Source organism: Tinamus guttatus, unplaced genomic scaffold (assembly GCF_059628265.1).
Source record: "Tinamus guttatus ecotype Peru unplaced genomic scaffold, ASM5962826v1 Tinamus_guttatus_pri_ptg000356l, whole genome shotgun sequence".
Taxonomy (NCBI): Eukaryota; Metazoa; Chordata; class Aves; order Tinamiformes; family Tinamidae; genus Tinamus; species Tinamus guttatus.
The window spans coordinates 984,221-1,002,095 of NW_028288890.1; the positions used below are offsets into that span (position 1 = coordinate 984,221).

At 45.4% G+C, this 17,875-nt stretch overlaps 1 protein-coding gene across 3 annotated transcripts in view; it reads right to left on the reverse strand.

Moving 5' to 3' along the window:
* Positions 1 to 8,959: 8,959 nt before the first annotated feature.
* Positions 8,960 to 17,875, reverse strand: part of CRCP (CGRP receptor component) — a 28,638-nt gene continuing 19,722 nt past the window's right edge. The window contains exons 6-7 of one of the 3 annotated variants that reach the window (XM_088530049.1): positions 11,673 to 11,802; positions 8,960 to 9,057 (exon numbers count right to left, since the gene is read on the reverse strand). In XM_088530049.1, coding sequence (XP_088386175.1) covers positions 9,002 to 9,057; positions 11,673 to 11,802 — 186 coding nt within the window. In that variant the 3' untranslated portion in view covers positions 8,960 to 9,001. Of the gene's footprint in view, positions 9,058 to 10,726; positions 11,803 to 17,875 lie in introns of those variants that run through there. The other 2 variants (XM_088530050.1, XM_088530051.1) reach the window with 2 other exon arrangements.

The window sequence follows — 17,875 nt, forward strand, 5'->3', positions numbered from 1 at the left end:
AGACAGCCGCAGATCCAGACGCGCTCCAGAATTCCTGCTTAGTGCCCCAGCTCCTCCCTGCAGGAGCATCCGGAGACGCGAGCCCAAGGAAGGAGCGAGGGAATTCCTCACGCAGGCAGCTGCTGGAGCAATGCTGATTTCTTTTGCAGTGCAGCAAAGGGCTGGAGTGCAAGCGAGGGCTGTGCCACCTCCGCACGGCCAAAGCTTCTTCCAAACCAACAGTTGTCACAGGCTGCGCTCGCAGCGCGGCCTCTGGTCTCTGCTACCAAAATTAAACCAAAGCCATAATCCAAGGATTAACACATTCCTTTTCACAGGAGCAGCCAAGGAGATCTGCTGCACTCTGAGGGGACACCACTCCTATAAGCACTTTATCCCCAGTAACAAATCTCATTCTACTTGTGTGTCTCCCTAGAAGGGCTGGTTTATAAATTACACTAAATAGCAGGGAAAAAAAACATTAAATAAATAAAAAGAAAGAAGAAATAAATAAATAGAATATTTATATATATATATTTATAATATATAAATATATATATTTATATATTTATATATAAGAAATAAATATATTTTTATATATTTATAATATAAAATATTATATTTATTTCTTCTTTCTTTTTATTTATATATTATGCATATTTTATATACACACACACACACATATATATATATATATATCAGTCCACAGCATCAAAAGGAAATCTCTGTTCAAGTTTACTTTACACACCCATCTTTCAGTTAGGGAAGAGAAATTGCTCTTCATAAAACCAGTATAAAATAGCACATAGATTGCTTTATAGAATGGCATATAGAATGCTTTAGAAATGTACTTAAGAGTCAGCATTCTTTAGGCAGAAGTTGTGCAACAGAAACTATCCTTTGCTGCAGAGCACACAAGACCTGCAAATATTTGCACTTTATACAATCCCTAACACTGTTCGGTTTTTGAGTAAGTTCCATAAAATTAATTTCCTCAGGAAAAAAAAAAAAAAAAGCCTTCTCCACCTTTCAGAAGTATCCCTGGAAGCCACTAACATTCCCCAAGTGCAAAAGTTAGTTAGCTGATCATCAAGGGGGAAAAAAAAAAAGTGTCAATACTATGTTTTATTGTTTTGCTCTGGTCATGTATATAAAATATCAGTAAGAAAAGAGCTTGGATAACTGAAGAGCAAGCAGAATCCAGGAGAGACCATTGAGTGAAGGCCAAAGATGCAGCTCGCAGGCCAGGCAGGGCAGAGCCATGACTCACTCTCAGCACAGTTCCCACGGCCAAGGCAAGGGAGGGTTTTGCCATCTGAGGTGGATCCCTAAATTGCCTAAAGTGTCGAGCACTCACGTACAAAAAGGAAACGTTCACGTGACAAAAACCCCAACCAGCCATCAACAGACATTTGCGTTTGACACAGCAACTTTGTAAAGTTCAGCAATGCCAAAGGTGGAAAAATCATGACGAGTTACTAGCAATTTGGCTTAAAACCTTCTGTGCTAGTGCTTTTCCCCCAAAAAGGAAAACCTGGAGCGTGCAGCTACCATACAGCGTGGCAAGACCAAAGTTTTGCACATCAGGAAGTCATTAGAGGAGCCAACAGAAACAGCACCTCTCTCAGCAAAGCAGTTGGGAGTTCCCAAGCTCTTCTTTGCACCATATGCCTTAAAGGACTTTAAACATAACTAAACATGACACATGGAAGTTAGGGCTCTTGTAGCAGCTTGCAATAAGCAGACGCCGCTTTCTCCATCCTCTGCAGGAGGAAGTGTTCTGGATCACATCAATGTCAACCTCAGGAGCTCCACGACCATCCACTATTACTCTGCTGTTAACAGCAGCTGAGCTGACAACAGTTAAAGTCACGACGAGACAGTCTGCAAACCCTTGTTGGCTTGAAGCAGAGCTCTGGAAACGCAGTTTTTTCACCCACTGCGACCTGGGAGGAGCAAATTGCCACTCCTGCTAAATGCAAAGGCAACAACAAAAACAGAAGCTGTGATTTGAAGGCAACTCTACGAGGGTAGATCAGGCCCTGAGCAGCAACAGTTCCAAATGAGAGATGAAACTAGTTTCTAGAAAACATTAAGTGTAACTCAAAGCAGAGTCGGAGTTAGGATCTACAAATTTCAGTAACCAAGAAAGTGCAGCTAAGCAGAATTGGATATAACTGCGAATCACTGCCAGCATATCAAGCCTCTGAGTCAGCCACCCAAGGATGCTAGCGAAGCAAAACGGCTGCTTTTGTTTCCTTATTCTGCACACACTGGCTCGCTCTCTCCCCACACACGCAATAGGTCAAGACCTATGTTGCTAAAGTCCATTTGACAAAGTGCTGAAGACTTTTTGGTTGGTGAAGGGACAAGTTATTCATTTGCATTTTGTGCTGCGACAGTTTGGGGGTTTTAAAAACAACCCACCACCAAACAAACAAAACAAACATTCTTCGTTAGGGAAAAAAGATCCATCACCATCTAGTAACACGCAACCCTGACAGGCTTGAGAGCTCAAGCTTTGCTTTGGAGCCTGGGATATGAGATAATCCTCTACCTACTAATTTTCAACCAAAGACACTTTTTTCCACAGCTAAACCAACAGAACAGCAACACTGATACCATCCATGTCAAGTTTTGCATTGGCCAGGTTAAAGAGCAAAAAATTCAAAGTGCCAGAGAAGGAACTAAGGAAGGATCCTAACAGGGTGCAGATTTGCTTTAACTCACACCAATACCTCTGCTGCCAGAAGCAGAGGGGAGCGACAGATGTTGCTAGTTTTGTAACTCCTTTCCTTCAGCTCTGTGATCCTGCATCTGCTCCATCTCCTGGGCGGCGAGGTAAGCAAGGGTAGCGAGAGAGACGCAGCAGATCGGCTTTTCTGATGCACCCACCTGCCTGAGCCCTAGTGCTTCCTTGCACAGAGGGACCTTTGTCACGATCTTTATTTTGCTCAAACAAAGAGGAAACCTACCCAGAAAAGCTTCCCTTATAGCAGCAGGAAAAGAAAGAGGCAGGTTCTTCAGCTGCAGGAGCACTGTGTCCAGCCAGGCACTGCTCACACACGAGCCCAGGGTAGGGGGATTTTGGAGGGTCTCACACACCGGGATTTCCTCCACCCTGAGTACTGACACGATCCAGTCACCTAACACAGACATTCCACAGAGCTGCATTCGCACGTGACACACACGGCCAAAACGTCAGACTGTCAAGAAACCTCTTTGAAATAATACGTTTTGAAAAACACTGGAGACACAATAGCAGATTTCTTAACAGAAAGTTCTGCATCAAGCTCACCTAAACACCATACAGAGGCAGCCTTGCCGTATTTCTGAATTGAAGTTAAGAAAAGGTTTTACAAGAATTCCGTAAAAATCCATCCTTCAAGGAGATGGTTTGTTTTTGGTCATTGCCATTTGTTCACCGCATGGAAGATTGCATAGGGAAGCTGACAGTTACATGATAATGGTATAGCAAAACACTGAGAAACACAACCAAAGCATTCCAGGATACCACTTAGAGAAGCAATGCAAACTTTTTGTTATAGGCTCATTTAGAGATCATTAAAAAAAAAAGTCATTTTAAGTAGCGTTCATGCAATCCTCTTAATAATTTCCCTACAGGGCAGACAACATTAATGTAACAGAACCAGAGGGGTGTCAGAATATAGCACAAACAAGCAAATCCCAAGCAAAAGTCCCTGCAAAGCTGGAAATGAAATGACAAGTCTTGAGTCCTAAGTCTATCTCTGGTGTTTCAAATCACCCTGGCAAGACCAGTAAGCTGTTTTCTCTGAATTTCTCCCTATCCAGGGAGGGGATGTGCTCAAATCAGCTCAGGGTGGGAGGAGGAGACCACAAAATAGTGTGAGCAGTTGTTCTTCACCTCCACAGAGATAAAGCAGCAAGGCACCTGGGGGGAAATATTTGGGATGCAGAAACAGCCAAGCAGACCGAGGGAAGCCCACGTTTCTGCAGAACAGTGTGGCAACTGGAATGATACAGATGGGGAAAAGTATTATCAAGGAATGGAGTCTCCTTCTCTGGAGATCCTCAACACCTGCCTGGATGCCGCCTGTGTCCTGTGCTCTGGGTGTCCCTGCTGGAGCAGGGGGTTGGACTAGGTGAGCTCTAGAGGTCCCTTCCAACCTCAACCATTCTGGGATTCTTTGTGATTCTGTAATTTCATTCACATATCCCCTTGCAGCAGCACTTGTTTTAAAGAGAGGAGTTCTTCTTTGAAGGGAAAAAAAAAAAAAAGGATCATATTAACCTTCACAGCCGGAGCATGCTGCTGGATCAGAAGTTTCCAGACTGGAGAACACTAAACATAAGCATGCAATAATTACACAATTTCCAAATGCTGTGCTCATTTGTAGGCACCTACCTCTTTCTTTTATCAGCTATCAAACAAACAAACAAAAAAATCCTCCCCAGAAAAACAACTGACACCTCTCAGTTTTCTTCACAAACCTCCATCACACCAGTTATATTAAAAACAAGTAAACAAACTGGAGAAATCCAGAAGCATTCATGCCTCTCTGGATCTACCAACAGTTACAAGGTCTCCTAACAAGCAAGGGGAAAGCTGAGCACACCCGAACCAGCTAGGGATGCCACCAAAGCACTAAATGTGAAGCAGCGACAGGATTTGCACCGTTTGAAACCTCTTCAGGCAGTTTACAGAGAGGCAAACCGGGAGGGATGCTCTGCCTCAAAGCAGAGCTCCCGAGTACACATAGAGCATGCAGCAAATCTTCAGGATTTGCATGTTCAGTGCTCAAAAAGGGGGGGGAAAAAAAAAAGGCAGCAGAAGGAAAAAGCTAGCATGCTCCCAGTGATGCAAGAACACACAACGTTGGTTAAGCAATTAAAAAAAAAAAAAAAAAAAAAAAAAAAAAAAAAAACCAAGAACTACACACTCCTGGAGAGCAATTAAATAAATGGACTTTTTGGAATTTTCCTGGCAGCGTGCACAATCTATCTTCCCTTTAGACAAAAACAACAGAGCCAAACAGCCACCAGCAGCAACAACCCACGAGACACCCGAGCTCCCGGCGCCGGTGCGCGATGCCCCAGAACTCCGGACGGCGCCGAAAGGGTGAAACTGCTCAGGACTGTTCGAGAGCCACGAACTTAGCACGAAAAAAAAAGGAAAGAAAAGAGAAACCTGCTCTCCGAGCCGGCAGTAACAGGTACGAACGCGGCCCCCGCGGCGGCGCTTCCAGCTGGAAGCAGCGGCCGGGCTGCCCCGTCCCGCCCGCGACCGCGCTCCCTCCGCCAGCGCCTGTGGCCGTCACCCGGGGGTGGGGGATGGCGGTTAACGGTCGCCAACGGCCGCTCCGCCGCCAAGTGCCTCAGGCGAGCGGCGCGCGCCGACTCCTCACCTGTGCTGCTGCTGCCGCTGCTGCTGCTGCTGCTGCCGCCTCGCCTGCCGCTGCCGCCGCCGCCAGGGCCGGGCTGCTGCCGCCGCCGCCGCCGCCCCTTCGCCGCCGCCGCGGGCAGCATCGCCGTGGGGAGCGGCCGCCGCCGGGACCGGAGCCGCTTCCCCACCCGCCGCCACCTCCCTCCCTCAGCCGCGCCGCCGCGGCTGCCATGGAAATCACAAGCGCGCCCTCATTGGCCGCGGGCCTCGATGTGTCGCCGCACGCGATTGGGCGGCCGCGGGGGATTGACAGCTCTGGGGCGGGGCCTGGCGGGGGTGGGCGGGGCCTGGCGGAGGGGGGCGGGGCGCCGCTGGCGCGCACATCTGGCGAACATCTGGGGCGGGGCCGCGGCGGCACCTGGGCGCCCGCGGCGGCGCGAACATCTGGGCAGATGCGCGGGGCAGGTGGGAGGCCCCGCGGCGGGACGGGAACAGCTGGCGGCGCCGCCGGAACCCCTGCGCACATCTGGCAAGGGCAGAGCCGTGGCCGCTTCCCGGGCAGCCGCGAGCGCTGGGATGAGCGGAGGAAGCCGGGAACAAGAGCTGCAGCATCCCCGAGGCCTCCGCGCTCCCAGCACTCCCTCTCTGAGCAAGGGAACCGCAGTAGAGACTTCAGCTACATGGATCGCTTAAAAACAATAATATCGCTTAAAAATAATAGGTGAGGTCTTACTCAGTGCAGAATGCTGCTCGTCCTGGCTGTGCCAGTCTTCAGAGATTGGTTTTGCAAAAGAAATCACCTAAAATTTAGAATCCTGACGTTTACCCTTTCTGGGCAGATTTCATGCACGCCGCTACAAGAATCGGGGATTTTTGAAAGGCAGAGTTAAGTTAAACCTCTCAGCAGACACGTGGTGCCGCAGCGCAGGCTGCAGGGGCTCTAGTGCCATCACAGAGCTGGCTCAGGGGGCTCCGGTGCTGACTCCTGTTCCTCGGCAGAGGGGCCAGAATCATAGAATCATAGAATCATAGAATGCTTAGGGTTGGAAGGGACCTCTAGAGATCATTTAGTCCAATCCCCCTACACACAGAGGCTCACCTAAAGCACGTGGCACAGGACTGCGTCCAAGCGAGTTTTGAAGACCCAAAACAACTGTCAACCACATGTGGGAGCGGAGGAAACATCTGCAACCATCGCTGGGCTGCAAACATGAGCCTGAAGGCTCCATCTGTCCCTGCCAGGAGCCTCGGACCCGCTCCGGGAAGCTGCTGGGAGCTGCTCTGCCCTGTGGGCGCCGGGACTTAGTCCATGAGGACACTCACACCCACGGATCGGGTCAGCGTGAACAAAGACTGGACGGAGGCCACACTAACCACATCCTTCCCCATTCACTCGGCAAAGAGACAGCGCTGATACCTAAAGAAAGGGGAAACAAAGTTGAATTTGGGTTACAGGCATTACCACAGCGATATGGAAATATCCCGGGAAGACACAGAAACAAGATATTCGATGGGCGAAGGCTGTGCCAAGCTCCTCCGTCCACACTGAAACGGCCACCACATCTGCAATAGCCATTTGCAGTGAAGGGACAGAGCCGGCTGCTGCTTTTAGCACTTTCTTTTAAGCTGCTGATTTATACTGAGTTGGAGAGAAAAGCCAAATATATACATTTGCACATTAAACAGCTCAGAGAAGAAACCCCGCTACATGGCTACATACACGTTTTATCCTGGTGAACCCCACGCACCTTGTGTGTACTTTGCTCGTTAGCAAAACGTGAGCAGGTCGGCACAGGCAAATATTTTCCCAATGGGAAAAGCTCTGCCGGGTCCCTTGGAAGCCCCTGGCAGCGATGGCTTCCTGTGGGGCACATGGAGCTGCTGGGGTGGCAAGAGACCAGGAATCCCCTCTCAGATCCCTGCTCCCTGGCAGCAACCAAGGGTGATAAATGTTATTTGCTCCCGGAATGGGGCTGGGTGGGAGCTGATTATTTAAAGGTGAAACACTCTGGAGCCTGTTTCCAGTCCGAGTGAGCCGCCGGGTTCTCCGTGGGTATCCATGTGGACAGACTTTTCCCAGTGTCTGATGCAGAACGCCCTTGGCCCGGGCTCGGTGCAGGGGATGCTGCCAAGCCGCGCTCCCGACTCCGGGGCCTGGCTTTTATTCCCAGGGCAGTTTTGCAGCCGGGGCAGCACAGACACCACTGCAAAGGGTGAAGCATCAGGGCAAAGTCCAGGGAAGCGCAAACACGGGGCCGCGGGAGCAGCGCGGTGCCCCCGCAGCGTCACCTCGGCTTGTTTGGCTTCAATTGATTGTTTTGTTTTTACAGCAGCCTTTTACATGGGCGCAGAGACAGCCAATATGTTCCCGGAGCTGGCGGACACGAGGCACAATCCGCATCTCTTTGCTCCCTGCCCGCTCCTCACAGCACCAGCTGACATCCCTCTCTGCCATGAGCCACATGTTACATGAAAAAGAAATGGTAGGGAAGGACAAAACACCGCGAGGAAGCTGATGCTGAGTGCACAGCCATGAGCCGAACCCAAGAGAAACTCAGAGAAACACTCAGATTTTCTGCAATAACCCTCCAGCCGGCCTGCAGAACGGCACCGGCCGAGGGAAGTAATAAAAATGATGCTTCCCCTAATTGCACTTGGAAACCGATAAGAGCAAGTGGCTGCCAATAATCCTAAAGAGAAAGGGAGCAGAAAGGCAGAGCCCGCGCGGGAGCAGGGTTCGCTCCAGCATCTGCCTGGCCCCCTGGCACCGCTGCTCTGCTGTTTGCAAACGCGTAGGCACAAACGCACCTTCCCAGTGCGCTCCAAGCACCATTCCAACAACCTTCCCAGGAACCTGGATGCGTTTGCATCTCGCTGCTGCGTTGCTCAAGGTGGTGGCAGCACCGTCTTGGCGACACGGGCAGATCGCTGCCTTCGTGTCCCTGAGCTGCGCGTCGGCCCCGCTCTGCGTGCGAGAGCCCCCTCCGGGGCCAGGGGAGGCGTTTCTGGCTCTTGGCTGCCTCGTACCTGCAGCGGGTCCTCGTCTGCCTGTCCCCGCGGGTGGCATTTCCTCTGCCCCTGAGCCCGGGGCAGCCTCACAGTTGCAAACCATTAAACTCAGCCTAAATCACGTCAAAACCCATCTGCCTGCAGCGGCGGGTGACGCAGGAGCGGCTTTAATGATTAACCCAGGTTACAGGCCTCCCCTGCCTGTGCCGCCACCGGCTCCGTCACCCTCCGCTTGCGGATGCCGCTCGGCTCCGAGCCCTGTCCGACCGGCCCTGGCAACCCCGAAGGCTCCAAGCCGTGCGCGAGCTGCCAGGAGCCCGGGCTGCAGAGCAAACCCGCGCTTTGCGCTGCGGGAGAAGCTCCGGGTTTCCCTGCATGGAATGGAGCCAGCGGCGCCTGCCCGACCTTCCTGCTCCATTCCCTCTGGATCCCCCAATCCCTCAAGCGCCGTCACCGCAGCCCCCGCAGCGACGTCCTGCGTCAGAGGAGCTGCTGTGCGGCCGGACAGGCCCGGGAAGGCCGGGATGGCTCCTTTCATCAGCACTAAAGTTAATAAAGGCCCTTAGGACAGTGGGAATTAGCTTAGGCAGCGAGCTCAGGGAGATGCTCCCTACCTTTTAGCTCTGCCTTGGCTCGCGCTCCCTTTCTTCAGCACAAACTTTTTCCTTTCGCTCCATAAAACTCTGTGGCAGGGCTGCTGCTTTCTGTGGGAACAGAAAATATTTTCTCTGCCGACGTCTTGCGCGGCTCCAACCTAAACACGGCCGCCGTCCTCTCTCTCTCGAGGACTTTGGACGTCTCCCAGCCTCCGTGCCTCACTTCCAGCCCTTTGGAAAGCGGGATAACAGGATTTTTCCTCTCTCCAGGAAGGCTACAAAATGCCACTTCGGGATTTAAGGGCTCCCTGGGCTCCTCTGTGTGAGAGGTGGGCCAGGACACAGCCCGGCCACTGCGGAGGATTTTAAAGAGCTTTAACAGCCTGGAGACACCCCCTCGCTGCCGGCCCTGCTCCAGGACCCCCTTTTTATGATATCCCACCTGGGAATGGGGATGCCCGTCCCCTCCTCCCTGGTTCATAGGCAGTTTGCAGCCACTGAGGGGACATCCCGGGTGGCCGACAGCTCTGAGCACCTTCAAACCTGCTCAGCTCTCGGGCAAGCTTTTAAGTGCCTAATACGCACTTAAGTTTTTCTTTCACAGGGGACAGCATAGTGACAAATGTGACAAAAGCCTTATCCTTCTTGCCTTTGGAAGAACTAGCAGAGCCCTGGAGGCCAGGCAGATCTTCTATGTAATATATGGGACATCGGAAAAATGCTGTCACATAAACAAGGCGTTTGCTTTCCATAAACTGTTCCTAAGCCTTGGGATCCCGGAGAACACGTGGGAGAGCAAAGAGCACAAAGCAAGGGCTGTTTGCAGAGCCAGAGGGACACCTCACCTGTACTAATGCAGCCACAGAACACACACAGTAGATTTAAAGAAGATTTCTTAACATAATGCAGATTGAGAGATCTCAGGTCCCTTAAAAGAAATGTTTTTCATACAGCATTTTAAGGAAAATGATAGTTGCATCTTATGTGAGACTGAATAAGCTACACCTGCAGTTGTACGAGTCCAAACACATGGCTCTATCTGTAATTTATTTGTTAAAAGGTTAAATAAAAAAGGAAGTGAGCAGTTCCTTGTATCTTGTACACTACAAACAGCAGAAAACAGCATGGATGCTGGCAAAAATCCATTATGAGAAAAAAAAACAGCACTTCCCAACATGGAACAGCCGACGGAGGAGATCCATTAAAATATTCTTGTTGGCTACAGATACCCTGGGATCTGGTTCCTTCTGCTTTTCATGCAATAGTTTTATTTTGAAAAAAAAATGACAAAAAGAAAAAAGATAAAAGGTAAAAACACTTGTAGTAGTAGGTCACATGATGCTAAACTAAGAGTAAAAATGCTAATTTTAAAATTAATTCCACACTACTGAGTGATCTGATCTATTTGCCCCTCTTGCTTCTTTATATATTTAGAGAGAAAATGTATATGGATGCATGACAAAAAGCACTGAGAATTTCTCTCTATTTACCCAATATCAGAAAATAAACCATGGCAGAAGTGGGAACACGTCAGATATAAGAGCTTGAGCTGGAATATCTTGTCTCTAAGCCATAAAATTCCCAGGATGTCTTTCCAACTTTATTTCTAATTCCAATAAATTACAACAGCTGTACAATTACAGTAGAAAACCAGAGCCATCTTCCACATGACTGTGTGGACATACATACATATAAAAATAAGATTTATCATAATCAAAAAATGCTTTCAACATTAAATACTTGACCTGCAATCTTCTTGGGACAAAGCTTCTGCACAGAAAGTTCTGCTTCAGCCAGGCCTGAGCCTCATTTTTTCTAAACCAGATGAGGCTTCACTTAACTGTTGACTTATTTTCTTATTCGATGGTAGACTGTACTGTTCACGTGTAATGCAAGACTGACTGTGACTCATCTGTATCTAAATATTGGAACAGCAGAAAAAAAATCGAAGGCAAAATATACGTCTCATTTTAAATGTTCTTCTGTTTGCATGACTAAGAGGCTTAACATTACAGTTCAGATGCTCAGCAGGGGTAAACTGGTCTAATTCAGAGCATCTCAGTGGCAATATGTTGATTTAGCTGATGATTCAGATCGATCTTTTATCACCTATAGACTGTCAGACATCCTGTAGGACAGTTACCTCATACGTAGATCTTTTCCATGACTCCATCAACTGACTTGAACTTGTTTGAACAGATATTAAGCAGTTCTTGTGCATTATCCAATGTACTGATCCCTGACAACGGCTCTTTGTGGAAAGAGCTCCAAAAGTTGGCTTTATATTGCAAACTGCATCTGAAAAAACAGTTGGGCAATTCAAAAGCATATGAAAGTAATTATAATTATAGTACTGCTGTGATAATTAAAACATTGCCAGCTGTATGCAAGTCTACTGAAATCTACAGCTGTTATATGGGCGATGGAAAAAAAGTTCAAAACTTCAGATTCTGTACCCCATAATTTCTCAGGCTGCTTCGTTACTAACCAAATTACTATCATTCTCCTACCTCACAAAATGCTGAAAACAAGAGCCTCTTTTTCCACATTTTCTTGTGAACAATTGTTTCTCTCATCACTTCTGAGTAAGAAAAATTGTAACATACTGTACAATGATGCCCAGTACAGGATTAAACTGGATGAAATAAAAACAGCGAATTAACTGATCTTCTTCTGCCGAAGCCATGGCCATCTTTCTCTAGACTCTTTCTACTCTTGGTCACCTTTGTCTTCAGTTGCCATCGGTGATTCCCTCCGCTGCTCTTCCGGATCCCCGGGCAGGATAGTGGTGACTGTCTGGAGCAGCGATTCGATCTGCTCTTCTGTTAGTCTTTCTTCACTTTCTTCTACCATCTGCAGGTCAAAAATAATCTATTGTAATAATCAAATCCACATTTCCTTCCTCAGCTCAAAGCAGAAGGTCTAGGCTAATAGGGAAATACCATTTCAACGGATGTTTTACAATACATTGTAAAATATTACAAAAGAACAGCTCATTACCAAAGCAACCAAGTTGAACTCTTACAATATTTAAAAAGAGAGAAAAAAGAGCTCCACCATTAACTGCAACAACTGGCAGTTCTTAATGAGGCTTTATTTTCTTTAAAACAAGGAAGATGAAATACTTGGAAAAGACCTTCCTTTCTGGTTTCCCTTGTGCTTTTCTGTGAAAACTAGGGAACCTGTAATCAGTTGCCCAAATCTTCGCATTTTATCCATCATCCAGAAGATAAGAAATGAGGCCATAAAAGATGCCATTTGATCCTGTAACAGTCATATTTTGTTGGAGTTTACTTGCATTGCAAGCATCCTGAAAGTAAAAGCATGTAAAACCTATGAACACCACAAAACATGCTGTCGAATCAACAGTATGATTCCCTAGGATTAATCAGGGACCTGTGGAGCTGTGAGAACTCTTACATCACTGCTAGCAGTAAAAACAACTGCCCTAATTTATCGCCAGCTGTTAAAAGGAAAAGCTAGTCAGAGGGCTGGAAAAGCAAGCCGAACAAATTCGTCAAACGCAAGCGAAACCAATTAGGATTGTGGGGCTTGAGATCTTCTTCTATTCCAAGACCTTTAAAATTGCCTTTGAAGAGCATTCATGTATATTAATTATGGTTCCAAGTCAACACAGGTTTAATGAGTTCTGGCAATAAACTGGCAGCTATGTGGATGTATCTTTTCTTTTAAAACCAGAAGACTGGTATGCTCAATTAAACTCTTTTTTTCCAGTGTCCTATGAGCCCGCTTTTCCAACTTGCTCATCTTTCACTGTCGCTGTCTACAGATCCTTGAAGAAGGAATTAAGGAAACTAGAATCCACTTATGTAGCAAAGGACAGACCACAAATGCCCCTTTGCAGGTGACTGTTTCTGGGGACCATCCTGGGAAAAGGATAGGATTCTCTCTGGAATGATGATCTCTGCTTCTAAACTGTGCAAGGCACAATCAGTCTGCTTTTGGGGCTGGATTATAGTGTTATTAATCACTATTTCATTGCACTCCAAAGGTGACTGCCCCAGAGTAGCAGGAACATTAGAGATACTTAACAAAGAAAAAGACCAAATCCTTTGGACAGGCAAAATTACTTAAGCCTGATTTATTCTGCAGGGGCCAATGCCAGATGAGTTTGTTACCATCCCTCTGCTTTCAAGTTTTCACAAAACTGTCACCTTGTCTGGCTGCGATCTGATTTACTGGCTCACATGAAGTCTGTGAAATGAAGCTCTTTCACATTTAAATGTTATCCCTTGCCAGGCATCTCCTTTCCCTTTCCTCACCAAGCACTTACTCCGTCAGGTGACCAAGTTAAACAAAAGGATGTGATCAGAATTTATCAAGAGATAAAACAGTGATTTCTGGATCGGTATCAGCTCTCCCCAGCCTCTGCACTTAAGGCAGGATGTGCTTAAGTGAGTGTCTAATCCCAGCTCCCTAGGAGCTCCGGAGGCTGAAGGAGCAGCGCGGCAGCTCCCAGTACGAACACTCACGTTGGTGGCATTTGCCCTGCTTGAACACAAGAGCTCGCGGCACCGACCAGCTGCAGACAGAGACATGGGACTTCGACACACGAGATTGCTCTGGCAGTCTAAGAAATAACATTTTACCAGAGAGATGATGAAAGGAAAGGAGACCCCCCATGTTTTGGAGATGCTGGTGCTGTAATGGCTGCCTCAGCCCAAGCTGTTGAGGAAGGAGGCCGCCAAGCGAGACGCTGGACACTGAGGAGCAGGTGACGACCCAGGTCCCCTGCTGTCAGAGTAGCCGTCACTGCCAGAGGGAATTGGTAATTCCTTAAACTGCTGTAGCAAACCCATCAGGGCTCACCTCTCAGCAGCTCCCTGCCAGCGCTTCTGCTCCGAGCACGGAGACACAAAAATCTACATTTGGCAGCATGGAGAGCTTATTATTCATGGGGATATTTCAGCACTTTTTTTTGCTGTATTACCATTTAGGAGTTCAAAGGAACAAAACCATAAGCTATAAAATTCAATTTTTTCCACTCCTCAGGGTAACAGCAAGAGCAGTGAGTTCTGAAAACCTAAGCAATTAGGAAACAGCAAAGCAGCAAGCCAGAATGAAAAACTCAAAAATTAAGTAGGGAAAATATGTAGATAAAGAAATGGCACTGTGCTAACGGGAGACTGACAGCAAAGGAAACAGAAGGTGACTCCGGCTCATTCTAGATTCAACAGATTTTCACACAATCTTCTGATTTGCATCTATAAGACAAGGATAGTACTAGGAATAATATTACAATGTTCAGAAAAGAAATTATGCACAAGAAAACAAAGGGAAAAGGAAACAATTATATTCAAGTACTTCAATTTCCTAGCAAGATTTTTACCAATAGAGGAACAAGTATCAAAAAGCCTTGCTAACCTCTAACTTGGAATTGGAAACTGCTACAGCAACAGATTCAAACTGCAAGCAGTCAGGAATGCAAAGTTTACACTAGAGAAAACAAAAATGCAAATGTTTCTAAGAAGTATATGACATAAGATATTTATGTTGGCAGTGCCACACAAGCCAAATGGAAATAGATCCTCCTTAGAGATACCATATGCAAACTGTAGGTTATCCTCGACCGAAGCTTCCACTGAGCTGCACATTTTCAATATTAAAGGTTGTGAACAACTAGTGAACTAGGCAGTGTTACAAGAACACAGTTTATAGATAAAAAGCACCCTGATGTGCAGCAAGACAAGCACATCCTTTTCTCAAGGCTGAGAACAAGGATGTTCTTGAAATGTATACACAAAAAGGCAGAGGCCATGTTGTGGATGCTTCTTGTTCTCATAAATACTTCCAAGGTCCTGTCTTTCAGCATTCAAGTTTCTATTATCCCAAAATAACTATAAATTATTTTTGTAGCAGGTAATGTCTTTTTTTAATTGATAAATTTGCTAAAAAATGCAGCTATGTAATTAAGATTAATTTATTGTCAAGCTAGGCCTCAACTTCTCAAGCTTCTCTTTCACATAAGCCATTAACACTTACTGAACTCTCATTGTAATATATTCACAGAATAGGCAATTTTCACATTTCAGTTCTCCACAGCTAATGCTCTAAATAGTATCATCTATAGGAAAGCTGAAAAAGGAATCAAAACAAGGTGACAGCAAAACTTCATTTTGTAATTTATTTTGCAGCAAATTCTTCGAGCTAAGGGCACGTTTCTTCTGCAGTTAGTGTACACTTTTCAAGCCTAGGTACTTAGTGATAAGCTTCTTAGTGTTTGTATTAGATGCACTGATAAAAATGGCCAGGTTTTCAGAGCTGTGGAACAGCTGAAGCCACTGTCCTGTTGTCTTTATTTAGAAGATACAAAGATTAGTCTGGACCTAGAACTGCTGGCTATAATTTAAGAATCTGCTCAATTTCAAGTCCATATCAGGTCCAGCTAGCTTCACTGGACTGTAAGCTGAAGTGCTTAAAATTAAGAAGCATTTACTAAACTAAATGCAAAGAGGATAACCACCCATCCACTCTCCTCCCCTAAGTACTCATCATTGGGGTCAGTATCACAGAGAGGATATTGGAAGAGCCTGACCTTTATCACAGCCCAGCATGGCATTTCTTATGGCCTGCCAATTCTGTTCTTTATTTCCAGTTAAACCGATGCATGGATTTTCTAACGTAGCAAAATAAAATACTCACCCACCATCCACCCCTCAAATCCTCTTAGAAGAGGATGAAAAGATGAATTGCTCGTCAGCTGCGGCATTAAATACTGGCAGATGCCTTGCTCAGTAATGTGGCTGCTGCTGGGAACTGAGCTGTATTTATTAAACAAATGTGTATGTGGAATACTTTATTACCATGCAGCCTTTCCCAGCTGTGCATTCTAGCAGTAGTAGCTTTTTAAATTAAACACTATGTAGGAAATTCTCAGAAGCAGAAAATAACAATAATTACCAAATCAGAACGTAATAATAAAACTACATTACGTGGTAAGTTGCATCAAAGCCTTGCTGATAAATTCTCATAGCAGTGTTACCTGTAGAAGCTTTTAAAGGCTCCATTTATCAAGAAGACAGATGAGGAAGGTGATGATGTGAGAAGAACAGGTAACCTGACCATCAGCATGATTTCAGCTAGAAATCAACATGGTGGCTGTACTATTCATAAGATGAACATGCAAATCCATGCATGGTCACAGTGGCATAGATACATAAAAACACACAATATGTACACAGACATATACACACATACTTGTCTAGACTTTTCTTTGCACGGTGAAGCAAGGGCAAGTTCTTTAAGAACACATTGTCACATCTTATAATCGCACCTTAGCATTTCTACTTACCCAAATAAAAGCAAAGTACAAGAGATTTCATCATCCTCTCTGGGCTTCTTTTAAGCTTTCAGACTAGTATTTATTTCATTTAGAGAGGAGAGGAGACAATATACCACAAGCTTTGGAGAATAAATAAATCAGCACTGAAGAACTTAAAAAATACTGAAAAGAACTGAAAAACTGTCTCAAGAATATGGAATATTTGAAGGGAAACAAAGCTCAGTGCCACTGAACAGAACAATCTGTGAGTTAAAAGCTATTGTTCCTTTGAACAATAAGCTAAGGATTCTGTTAAAAATCTATAAACTATAATAAAATAGAAAATGGGATTCTGATCACTTCAAAAGCTATCAAGCACATAATCTAATTCCAGTGTAGGAGGTACATGTTCTGTGAGAAAACAGCTGCTATTGCCTTCTCAAGCAATACTTCAAAGTTGTTCAGCATCAGCACACTAATAGAAGAAACAACATAAAGAAGAAATAAAGTAAAAGACTGAATGAAAGGATTATTGCCACTCAGAGATAATTAACCAAGTATGCGAAGTGGGAAGCAAGATATGTTGTTGAGAAAAATCTTCTAATGTCTTCCATTTTCCAGAAGGATACATTAAATTATTTTCTATTCAACCATAAAAGACAATCTGCCAGTCAGGTTATGCAGAACACATATCATGAGGTACAAAGCTGTCTGAGATGAAAATCTGGTTTTAAAAAGCACCGAATTAAAATCTACTTTTCCACCGAGCGGGAGGAATGTGGAGCAATTTGTTCATTAGAAGAGAAGCCGCTTAATCTTCCAACCCATCACTATTCGGCATTAAATAAAGCTGGACCAGTATCACGGTTAGATCAACATCACTGTCTTTCTTCCCTTTTGTGAATCACTGAGCCAGGGACAACATATGTTAAAGATTAAAACAGGAGGTCAAGATAGCTGTAATGTGTACAGTGTTTTACCCAGTGGGATATAAATTATAATTTCATGCTTATTTTGTTGCTATTGTTGTTAGAAAATAAAACCTAGCCCATAGTTCAGAAAGAACAAAGATGAAAAAACACAATCTATGCATAAATACTTATGAAAGAACATGAGATTAAAATATAAATTCACTTCTTAGTTTAAACATAATTTTATCTAAATTGATTTATTCTTTGCATACAAAGGCACTGACTTTTATAGAGGGACAATAAACTACAGAAAGCCAGGAAAGCAAAAAGTGACAAGCAGTAGTAAATAAAACCATTGATATGAAAAACGTACCAGGGTAAATTGTATTCCACTCTGTACAGGCAGCCCTGAATAAAAGTTCGAAGCATCAAAGCTACGTGATGAAGACAGACACAGATATGTGACTTGTTTGGAGTCTTAAAATGGACTTTTAAAAAGACATGATTGATTTGCCTGCATTTTATGAAATGGTCAGAAATCTTCAATAGCATTTATTTCTGTCTTCAATTCCAGGAACGACTCAAAGCTTTTCAGTGGCAGGGGGGAGCCCTATGAAAAGAGAATCAAGGCAATTTTACACCTAGTGCTCACTTCTCTGTATGTTGTCTCTCATACATTTGCTGCAGTAAATAGACTTGCCTCCGTGAAATCTGTTTGTGGACAATCTTCTCC